The sequence below is a fragment of the Molothrus ater genome, unplaced genomic scaffold (assembly GCF_012460135.2).
Source record: "Molothrus ater isolate BHLD 08-10-18 breed brown headed cowbird unplaced genomic scaffold, BPBGC_Mater_1.1 matUn_MA375, whole genome shotgun sequence".
In the NCBI taxonomy this organism is placed as follows: domain Eukaryota; kingdom Metazoa; phylum Chordata; class Aves; order Passeriformes; family Icteridae; genus Molothrus; species Molothrus ater.
In genome coordinates this window covers 12,154-22,764 of record NW_023416582.1, presented here as the reverse complement: position 1 = coordinate 22,764, position 10,611 = coordinate 12,154, and the positions used below count along the sequence as shown (strand labels likewise).

Sequence of the window (10,611 nt, the reverse complement as noted above, 5' to 3'; positions counted from 1 at the left end):
TTGGGTTTGGGGTCCCCAGACCCCGCCCCGCCCCCCCCGCGCCGACCCCTGGAGCCTTCGGGAGGAGGAGGAGGAGGAAGGCCCGCCCCAGGAGGGGGAGGGAGCAGGTGGGGGCAGGGCTGGGAGGGGGGAGAGACACAAAAAACCCCCAAAAGATCCCAAAAATCCCTAAAAAAAATCTGCCCTAAAAGCCCCAAATTGTTCCCAAATATTGTCCCTTAAACCCCAAAAAAATCCCTAAAAAATCTGCCTCAAAATCCCCAAAATATTCCCAAAAATTCTCCCTAAAATCCTGAAAAATCCACCAAAAATCCTCAAAAAAAAATCCTCAAAAAAGAAGAAAAATTCCCTAAATATTCCCAAAAATTTCTCCTTTAAATCCCAAACAAATTCCACCCAAAATTTCCCCAAAATTCTGAAGAAAAATCCCTAAAAAAATTCCCCCCGAAATTTCCAAAATTTCCTCAAAATTCCCAAGAAAAATCCCAAAAATTCCCCAAAATTTCCAAGAAAATCCCCCAAAAATTCCAAAATTTCCCCCAAATGTCCCATTCCCCCCTCTGTCCCCACAGGAGCCCCTCCCCCACCCCGGACCCCCGGCGAACTTTGACCTTTGATGACGACGACGACGACCCCGAGCCCCTCCCCCCACCCCCATAAACCCCTCCCCCATCCTCACAAGCCCCTCCCCCACCCTGTTAGCCCCTCCCCCTTTACAAACCCCTCCCCTTTACAAGCCCCTCCCCATTTACAAACCCCTCCCCTTTATAAGCCCCTCCCCCTTTAGAACCCCCTCCCCCACCGACTTAGCCCCTCCCCTTTCATTAAACCACTCCCCCACTCCAAGCCCCTCCCCCCTTTTATAAGCCCCTCCCCTTCCCAATAACCCCCCAAATTTCTAAGCCCCTCCCTTTTATGAAGCCCCTCCCCCACTTTCTAAGCCCCTCCCCTTTTATAATCCCACCCTCATAAGCTCCTCCCCCTTTTAACTCCCCACCCTCCTAAGCCCCTCCCCTTTTATGTAACCCTCACCCTCTAAGCCCCTCCCCTTTCATCACCCCCACCCCAACAAGCCCCTCCCACTTATATGAAACCCGCCCCCCTTCCCAATAAACCCCTCCCCCCACCGGAAGTGACATCACAGCGACCCCAAAGTGCCTTTATTGGCGTGGGGGAGGGGCTTAGGAGAACGGGGGAGGGGCTTGGGAGGGGGGGGGAGGGGCTTGGGAGGGTGGGGGAGGGGCGGCCCCCCCGGGGCCTTCTCAGGATTCGTCGGCAGCCAATAAATAACGGGGGTGGGGGAGGGGCTGGAAAAGAGAGAGAGAAATTGGGGTGAGAATGGGGAAAATTGGGAAAAACGGGGAAAATAATGGGAATTTTGGGGGGAAAATTGAGAATTTTGAGGGGGAAATGGGAAATTTGGGAGAAAACGGGAATTTCTGGCCGACAAGGGAGATTTTGAGTGAAAAAATTGGGATTTTGGGGGTGAAAAATGAGAAATTTGGGCTGAAATTGGGATTTTTTTTGGGGGATGGAATTTGGGGTTTTAGAGCTGAATTTGGGTTTTTGGGGCCGAATTTGGGCTGAATTTTGGGGTTTTTGGGGCCGAATTTGGGCTGAATTTGGGGTTTTTGGGGCCGAATTTGGGCCGAATTTGGGATTTTGGAGCAGAATTTGGGGTTTTTGGGGCCGAATTTGGGCTGAATTTTGGGGTTTTTGGGGCTGAATTTGGGCTGAATTTTGGTGGTTTTGGGGCCGAATTTGGGCCGAACTTTGGGGTTTTTGGGGTTTTTCGGGGCTCCCACCTCAGAGGTTTTCGTAGTCGGCGCCTTCGTCGCTCTCGCTCGCTGTGGGGGAGGGGCCAGGAATCCGCGGGGGTCGCCCCTCCCCCACCCCATTGCCCCGCCCACTTCCCCTCCTCCCTTTTAAGCCCCTCCCCCTCATTTAAGCCCCTCCCCACCCTTTAAACCCCTCCCCCACCTGTTTCCCTCCCCCTTTATCCCTCCCTCTGCCTTTAAGCCACTCCCCCTCCCTCTAAGCCCCTCCCCTTTCCTTTAAGCCCCTCCCCTTCCCTTTAAGCCCTCCCCTTCCTTTAAGCCCCTCCCCCTCCCTTTAAGCCCCTCCCTCTGCCTTAAAGTCCTTCCCCCTCCATTTAAGCCCCTCCCCTTCCCTTTAAGGCCACGCCCCTCCCCTTTAAGCCCCTCCCCTCCGTTTAAGCCCCTCCCTTTCCTCCATTGCCCCTCCCCCTCATTTAAGCCCCTCCCCCTCCATTCAATCCCCTCCCCCCTCCCTTTAGGCCCATCCCCCTCCATTTTAGCCCCTCCCCCTCCATTAAGCCCCTCCCCCTCCCGTTAAGCCCGCCCCCTGGGTGTCAGCCCCGCCCCCTCACCCTCGGTTCCGGGCACGTTGATGTACTCCAGGCTGGGCGCTGGGGGAGGGGCAGGCAGAGATTTTGGGGCATTTTGGGCCTTTTTGGGCATTTTCAGGCATTTGGGGGATTTGGGAGAATTAAGGGGGATTTTAGGGCGATTTTGGGCTTTTTGGGGCATTTTTTGGGAATTTTTAGGGGGATTTTTGGGGGGATTTTGGGCAATTTTTTGGTGGATTCCTGGGGAAAGTTTGAGGCAGATTTTAGGGTGAATTTGGGGGATTTTGGGGGTGGTTTTCGGGACACATTTTGGGATAATTTTGGGGCATATTTGGGGGGAATTTGGGAGGAATTTTGGGGATTTTTGGGGAAATTTTTGGGTGATTCTGAGGGGGATTTGGGGAGAACTTGGGGGATGTTGTGGGGATTTTTGGGGCAATTTTGGGGGATTTTTTTGGTAATTCTTGGGTTGATTTTTGGGGATTTCTGGGGAAGGTTTTTGGGTAAGTTTTGGGGGATTTTGGGGGAATTTTTGTGGGGCTTTTGGGGTTATTTTGGGGTGGTTTCAGGATGATTTTTGGGGCGATTTTAGGGCAGATTTTGGGGTAATTTTGGGGGCAGTTTGGGGGGATTTTTGGCGTTATTTCAGGATGATTTTTGGGGGAATTTTTTGTGATTTTGGGAAGGATTTTGGGGGTGATTCTGAGGGATTTTTAGGTGATTTTTGGGATGATTTTGGGGTGATTTTAGGGGCCGTATTTGAGGGATTTTTAGGGCAGATTTTGGGGTGATTTTCCGGCAATTTTAGGGAGATTTTCAGGATAATTTTGGGGTGGTTTTTGGATTCTTTCGTGGCATTTTTTGGGAGATTTTTGGGGTGATTTTGCGGATGATGTTTGGACCATTTTTGGGGAGATTTTGGGACAATTTTGGGGGCAATTTTTGGGGTGAATTTGGGGGATTTCAGGGCTCACCCCGGGAGTCGCTGCCCTCGCCCTCGGGGACGTTCTCGTACGGCTCCTCCCCCTCCTCAGGCCCTCCCCCGCCCCGATGACGTCATCGGGCTGGGCCATGACGTCATCGACGACGTCACTGGGAGGGGTCGGGTCCGGCAGCACCGTCCTGGAGAGGGGGGGAGGGGCGGGGTCAGAGGGGTCAAAGGTCAGGGGGAAAGGGGCAGGGGTCACTCGGGGTCACTCAGGGTCACGCAGGGGTCACTCGGGGTCACTCGGGGTCACGCAGGGGTCAGAGGTCAGGGGTCACTCACACGTAGCCGCTGGCGAAGGGTTCGTTGCTGTAATCGCCATCCTCGGGGGGCTCTGGGGGTCAAAGGTCACCCAGGGGTCACTCATTGGTCACCCAGGGGTCACCCAGGGGTCAGAGGTCAGGGGTCACTCACCGGGGTCGGGCTCGGCCGAGACGCGGCGGCTCGAGGGGGCCTGGGGGGGGCTGGGCAGGGACAGGGCCGGGGGAGGGGCACTGAAGCCCCGCCCCCCACCTCCAAAAGCCCCTCCCCCACCCCAAACCCCTCCCCCACCCATTGGAGCTCCTCCCCCTCCCCCCACTCCACCCCAATTCCCCTCCCCCACCTCCAGAATAGCCCCTCCCCCTTTAGCCCCTCCCCCACCTCTTTAGCCCGTCCCCAATCCTGTAGCCCCTCCCCCAATCCCTTTAGCCCCTCCCCCAATCCCTTTAGCCCCGCCCATCCATTTATCCCCTCCCCCCACCCTCTCTGGCCCCTCCCCCCCGGTTTTAGCCCCTCCCCCAGACCCACCCCAGTTTCCGAGGCTCCGCCCACGGCGGCTGCGGGGGGTGTGGGGGAGGGGCACCTGCGGGGGGGAGGGGCCAGAGGTGAAATGGGGGAGGGGCTTGAAAGGGATTGGGGGGGATGGGGGAGGGGTTAAAGGGGATGGGGAGGAGCTAAAGAGGTGGGGGAGGGGCAAAAACGGGGGGTGGGGGAGGGGCAGAGAAATGGGGGAGGGGGAGGGGCAAAAAAGGGATGGGGGGTCAGGGGTCACTCAGGGGTCAAAGGTCAGGGGTCAAAGGTCACTCACAGCGCGGCGTCACCACCATGAACCGGGGTGGGGGAGGGGCGCTGAGGTGCAGCCTGAGGAGGGGGGAGGGGAAGGGGGAGGGGTCAGACGGCTCCGGCCCCGCCCCCTCGCTTTGGCCCCGCCCCCGCCCGCCCCTCCCCCACTCACTTGCAGTCGTAGTTGTCCAGCGGGGGGCGCTGCGGGGCTGGGGGGGAGGGGCACGGTGACCCCGGAGTGACCCCAGAGTGACCCCAGAGTGACCCCGGAGTGACCCCCGGAGTGACCCCCAAATTCAACAAAATCCCCCCCAAATTCATTCCAGGACCCCCCCAAATTCGTCCCAATTCCCTCCAGATCCCCCCAAATCTCCTCCAGGACCTCCCAAATCCCCAAATTCCCCCAATCTCCCCCAAAATCTCTTCCAGGACCACCCAAATGCCCCCAAATCTCTTCCAGACACCCCCAAATCCCCTTTAGGACCCCCCAGTACCCCCAAATCTCCTCCAGGACCCCCCCAATCCCTCCAGACCCCCCCCAAATCTCCTCCAGACCCCCAAAATCTCCCCAAAATCTCCTCCAGACCCCCTCAAATCCCCTTTAGGATGCCCCAAATCCCCCAAATCCCCAAAATCTCCCCAAATCCCCTCCAGGACCCCTGAAATCCCTTTTAGGACCTCCCAAACCCCCAAAATCTCCTCCAGACCCCCCCTAAATCCCCTTTAGGGACCCCCCAGGACCCCCCCCAAATCCCCCCCAAAATCTCCCCCAAATCCCCTCCAGACCCCCCCAAATCCCCCAAATCTCCCAAAAATCCCCCAAAATCTTCCCCAGACCCCCCCAAATCCCCTTTAGGCCCCCCCAAAATCTCCCCCCCAAATCCCCCCCAGACCCCCCATTCTCCCCCAAATTCCTCCCAATTCTCCCCAAATCCCCTTTAGGCCCCCCCAGTCTCCCCAAATTCCCCAAATCTCCCAAAAATCTCCCCCAAATCCCCAGACCCCCCCAAATCTCCCCCAAATCCCCCCAGACCCCCCCAAATCTCCTCCAGACCCCCCCCAAATTCCCCAAATCTCCCCAGCCCCCCCCCCAATCTCCCCCAAATTCCCCAAATACCGTTCAGGACCCCCCCAGCCCCCCCCCAAATCCCCCCAAAATCTCCCCAAATCCCCCCAGACCCCCCCAAATCTCCTCCAAATCCCCCCAAATTCCCCAAATCTCCCCCAGCCCCCCCCCCCCCCAATCTCCCCTTTCCGGCCCCTCCCCTTTCCGGCCCCTCCCCCACTCACGGCGGGGGGCGGCGGCAGCGCGCGCACAGCGAGGCCAGCAGGGGGGGGAGGGGCAGCAGCAGCAGCGCCCAGAGCGGCGCCTCCATGGGGGGAGGGGCTGGGGAACCCAGAGATCCCGAAAACGCCCCGAGAAGAGCCCAAAAATCCCAAAAATCCAATGGGAACCCAAAAAATCCCAATGGGAACCCAAAAATCCCAAAAAAACCCAATGGGAACCAAAAATCCCAAAAAAACCCCGAGAAGAACCCAAAAAATCCCCAAAAAAACCCAATGGGAACCCAAAAATCCCAAAAAAAACCCCGAGAAGAACCCAAAAAATCCCAAAAATCCCAATGGGAACCCAAAAAATCCCAAAAATCCCAATGGGAACCCAAAAAATCCCAAAAACTCCGAGAAGAACCCAAAAATCCCCAAAAATCCAATGGGAACCCAAAAAATCCCAAAATGCCCCGAGAAGAACCCAAAAACCCCAAAAAACCCAATGGGAACCCCAAAAATCCCAAAAAACCCAGAGAAGAACCCAAAAAAATCCGTGGGGAATCCAAAATCTCCAAATCTCGGGAGGAAACCCAAAAAAACCCCAAAATCCCCGAGGGGAACCCAAAAATCCCTAAAAAGCCCCGAGGGGAACCCAAAAATCTCCAAAATCCCCGAGGGAAACCCAAAAATCCCGAGGAGAACCCAAAAATCCCCCAAAAGTCACGAGGGGAACCCAAAATCCCAAGGGAATCCCAAAAAAAACCCCGAGGAGAACCCGAAAACCCAAAAAAAATCCCGAGGGGAGCCCAAAAATCTCCAAAATCCCGGGGAGAACCCAGAAGACCCCCAAAGGGAACCCAAAAAACCCCAAAATCCCCAAAGGGAACCCAAAAATCCTGAGGGAATCCCAAAAAATCCCGGAGAAAACCCAAAAAAATCCCAAAACCCCGAGGGGAACCCAAAACCCCCCAAAATTTGGGGTCCCAACCCCACTAAATACCCAAATTTTGGGGTTCCCATTCCCAATTTTGGGGTCCCAAACCCCCAAATTTTTCATTTCCAGGGTCCCAGGTGTTCCCAATCCCCCCAAATCCCAAAATCTGGGGGTCCCAAATCCACAAATTTTGGGGTCCCAAGCTCCCGATCCCCCCCAAATCCCAAAATTTGGGGGGCCCAAAGCCCCAAATCTTCAAATTTTGGGGTCCCAGCCTCCCAGTGCCCCCCAAAATCCCCCAATTTAGGGCTCCTAACCCCCCCACACCCCCGATTTTTGGGGTCCCAGTCCCAAATTTTGGGGTCCCAAGTCCCAAAATCCTCAATTTTTGGGTCCCGGAGTTTCCAATCCCAAAATTTGGGGTCCCCAAATCCCCAAAACTCCAAAATTTGGGACCCTGGGAGTTCCCACCCCCCAAATCTCTGATTTTTGGGGTCCCAGGGGTTCCGACCCACCCAAATCCCAAAATTTGGGGGTCCCAGGGGTTCCAATCCCAAAATTTTGGTCTCCCAAACCCCCCAAATCCTCAATTTTTGGGGTCCCAGGGATTCCAATCCCAAATTTCGGGGTCCCAAGAGTTCCAATTCCTCCAAAATCCCAAATTTTGGGGTCCCAAACCCCCCAAAATCCCCAATTTTTGGGGTCCTAGGGGTTCCAATCCCACTGAATCCCAAATTTTCGGGGTCCCAAACCCCCAAATCCACAAATCTTGGGGTCCCAGGGGTCCCAATTCCCCCAAAATCCCAAAATTTAAAGTCCCAACCCCCAAATCTCAGAGTTTTGGGGTCCCAGGGGTTCCCAGCCCCCCAAAAATCCCAAATTTTGGGCTCCCAAACCCCCAAATCCTCAAACTTTGGGTTCCCGGGGCTCCCAACCCCCCAAAAATCCCAAATTTTTTGGCTCCCACCCCAAATTTGTGGGTCCCCCGCCCCTCCCCCACCCCCAAACACCCCAAAATCCCCCCCAAAAACCCCAAAATCGCCCCAAAAACCCCAAAATCGCCCCAAAAGCCCCAAACCCTGCTCGGCGGCGCCCGGAGCACCCCAAAATCCGCGGGGCCCCTCCCCCACCCCAGGAAGCTGCGGCCGGAAATGGGGGGGGGAGGGGCGGGGTGGGGGAGGGGCGCAAAGAGACTCGGGAGGCGAAATTTGGGGGGGCGGGGGCTTTATTGGGGGGGGGGGAGCCCCGAATTTGGGGTGGGGGAGGCTGAAAATGGGGCGGGGGGGGGCTCAAAATTTGGGTTCAGGACCCCCCAAAATTTGGGTTCAAGGTTGCCCAAAATTTGGGTTTAGGATCCCCCAAATTTGGGTTCAGGACCCCCCCAAAATTTGGGTTTGAGATCCCCCAAAATTTGGGTTTAGGACCCCCCCAAATTTGGGTTCAGGATCCCCCAAAATTTGGGTTAGGATCCCCCAAAATTTGGGTTTAGGACCCCGAAATTTGGGTTTGCGATCCCCCCAAAATTTGGGTTTGGGATCCCCCAAAATTTGGGTTTAGGATCCCCCAAATTTGGGGTCGGGAGCTCAAAAATTGGGTCCCCCCAAAAACCTGAGAACGGGACCCCAAAATTTGGGTTTAGGACCCCAAAATCTGGGACTGGGATCCCAAAATCTGAGCCCAAGACCCCAAAATTTGGGTTGGGACCCCAAAATTGGGGTCAGGGTCCTAAAAATGGGGTTGGGACCCCAAAATTTGGGGTTGGGGTCCCAAAATTGGGAGCTGAGGTCCTGAAAATGGGTTTTGGGACCCCAAAATTTGGGGCTGGGACCCCAAATTTGGGTTTGGGACCCCAAAAATGGGGCTGGACTCCAAAATTTGGGACCAGAATCCTAAAATCTGGGTTTGGGCCCCCAAAAATGTGGCTGAGACCCCAAAATTTGGGTTTGGGACCCCAAATGTGGAACTGGAGTCTCAAAAATGGGGCTGAGACCCCAAAATTTGGTTTGGGACCCCAAATTTAGGGCTTGCGGACCCCAAAATCTGAGTGCAGGACCCCCCAAATGTGGGGCTGGGGACCCCAAAATCTGGGTCCAGAACGCTGAAATTTGGGAGCCCCCAAATTCGGGGCTGGGGGTCTCAAATATGGGGCCAAGAACCCAAAATTTGGGGCTGGGTTCCCAAAATCTGGATTTGGGACCCCAAAATCTGTGGGCGGGACCCCCCAAAATTTGGGTTTAGGAGCCCAAAAACGGGGCTGGGGTAACAAAACCAAGTCCAGAAGCCCCAAAATTTGGGATTCTCCCAATGTCCACTCCCAGTGTCCACTATGCAGTGACCACTCTGTGTCCACTCCCAATGTCCACTCTCAGTGTCCACTCCCAGTGTCCACTCCCAGTGTCCACTCTGTGTCCACTCTGCAGTGACCACTCTCAATGTCCACTCCCTGTGTCCACTCACAATGACCACTCCCAGTGGTCCACTCCAATGTCCACTCTGTGTCCACTGTGTCCACTCTCAATGACCACTCCCAGTGTCCACTCAGTGTCCACTCTGTGTCCACTCTCAATGTCCACTCTCCATTGTCCACTCCCAGTGTCCACCGTGTCCACTCTGCAGTGTCCACTCCCAGTGTCCACTCAGTGTCCACTCCCAATGTCCACTCTGCAGTGTCCACTCTGTCCACTCTGTGTCCACTCTGTGTCCACTCCCAATGTCCACTCTCTGTCCACTCCCAATGTCCACTCTGCAGTGACCACTCTGCAGTGACCACTCCCAGTGTCCACTCTGTGTCCACTCTGCAGTGACCGCTCTCAATGTCCACTCCCTGTGTCCACTCACAATGACCACTCCCAGTGTCCACTCCCAATGTCCACTCTGTGTCCACTCTGTGTCCACTCTCAATGACCACTCCAGTGACCACTCCCAGTGTCCACTCTGTGTCCACTCTCAATGTCCACTCTCCATTGTCCACTACCAGTGTCCACCGTGTCCACTATGCAGTGTCCACTCAGTGTCCACTCTGTGTCCACTCCCAGTGTCCACTGTGTCCACTCTGCAGTGTCCACTCCCAGTGTCCACTCTGTGTCCACTCCCTGTGTCCACTCACAATGACCACTCCCAGTGTCCACTCTCCATTGTCCACTACCAGTGTCCACTCTGTGTCCACTCCCAGTGTCACTCTGTGTCCACTCTGTGTCCACTCTGTGTCCACTCCCAGTGTCCACTCCGTGTCCACTCACAGTGACCACTCCCAGTGTCCACTCTCCAATGTCCACTCTCCAATGTCCACTCTGTGTCCACTCCGTGTCCACTCCCAATGTCCACTCTGTCACTCTGTGTCCACTCCCAGTGTCCACTCCCAGTGTCCACTCCCAGTGTCCACTCAGGTGAGTGACCACAGCTGTGGTCAGCTGGTCACTCAGTCACTCCCAGGCCAAGCCATGTGGTCAGTTCCTCCTGGTGTGGCCACTGTCCCCTGGTGTGGTCACTCTTGGGTGGTCAGTGGTCACTCGGTCACTCCCAGGCCAGCAGGTGGTCAGTGTCCATTCTGGAGTGTCCACTCCCAGTGTCCACTCTCCATGGGTGAGTGACACAAGCTCTGGTCACTCCCAGGTGGTCACTCAGTGGTCAGTGGTCACTCTCAAACCAGCTGTGGTCATTCTCAGGTGGTCACTCAGTGTCAGCCCCAATGGTCACTCCCAGGTGGTCACTCAGTGGTCACTCCTGGATGGTCCTCCCAGGTGTCACTCAGTGGTCAGTGGTCACTCCATGGATCACTCTAGGTGGTCACTGTGGTCACTCAGATGGTCACTCCAGCTGCTCAGTGGTCACTCAGGCCAGCCCATGGTCACTCCAGGATGGTCACTCCTGGATGGTCACTCTCAGCTGGTCACTCAGCTGCTCAGTTGCTCAGTGGTCACTCAGTGGTCACTCTCAGGCCAGCCCGTGGTCACTCAGCACTCAGTGGTCACTCAGTGGTCACTCAGTGGTCACTCAGTGGTCACTCTCAGG

At 55.9% G+C, this 10,611-nt stretch overlaps 2 protein-coding genes across 2 annotated transcripts; both read right to left on the bottom strand.

The window, feature by feature from the left end:
- Positions 1-1,145: 1,145 nt before the first annotated feature.
- LOC118701108 (uncharacterized) lies at positions 1,146-4,718 on the bottom strand. Its single transcript, XM_036405734.1, has 9 exons — positions 4,570-4,718; positions 4,423-4,475; positions 4,143-4,197; positions 3,768-3,817; positions 3,636-3,687; positions 3,343-3,490; positions 2,390-2,428; positions 1,806-1,847; positions 1,146-1,307 (listed from the first exon to the last, which is right to left on the bottom strand). The coding sequence occupies exons 1-9, from the start codon at positions 4,716-4,718 to the stop codon at positions 1,263-1,265; spliced, it is 633 nt and encodes a 210-aa protein (XP_036261627.1). The 3' UTR covers positions 1,146-1,262.
- A 1,527-nt stretch (positions 4,719-6,245) lies between these two features.
- On the bottom strand, positions 6,246-10,259 carry LOC129047116 (uncharacterized). Its single transcript, XM_054518291.1, has 3 exons — positions 10,247-10,259; positions 6,430-7,888; positions 6,246-6,326 (listed from the first exon to the last, which is right to left on the bottom strand). Exons 1-2 carry the CDS (start codon positions 10,257-10,259, stop codon positions 6,720-6,722), a joined length of 1,182 nt encoding a protein of 393 aa, XP_054374266.1. The 3' UTR covers positions 6,246-6,326; positions 6,430-6,719.
- Positions 10,260-10,611: the final 352 nt, after the last annotated feature.

Coding starts and splice junctions, on each gene's coding strand:
- LOC118701108 (XM_036405734.1), bottom strand. CDS start 4,718: ATGAATTTGGGGGGGATTTTGTTGAATTTGGGGGTCACTCCGGGGGTC. Junction 4,476..4,569: donor CTGGACAACTACGACTGCAA/GTGAGTGGGGGA, acceptor CCCCCTCCTCAG/GCTGCACCTCAGCGCCCCTC. Junction 3,491..3,635: donor CCCTTCGCCAGCGGCTACGT/GTGAGTGACCCC, acceptor CCCCCTCTCCAG/GACGGTGCTGCCGGACCCGA.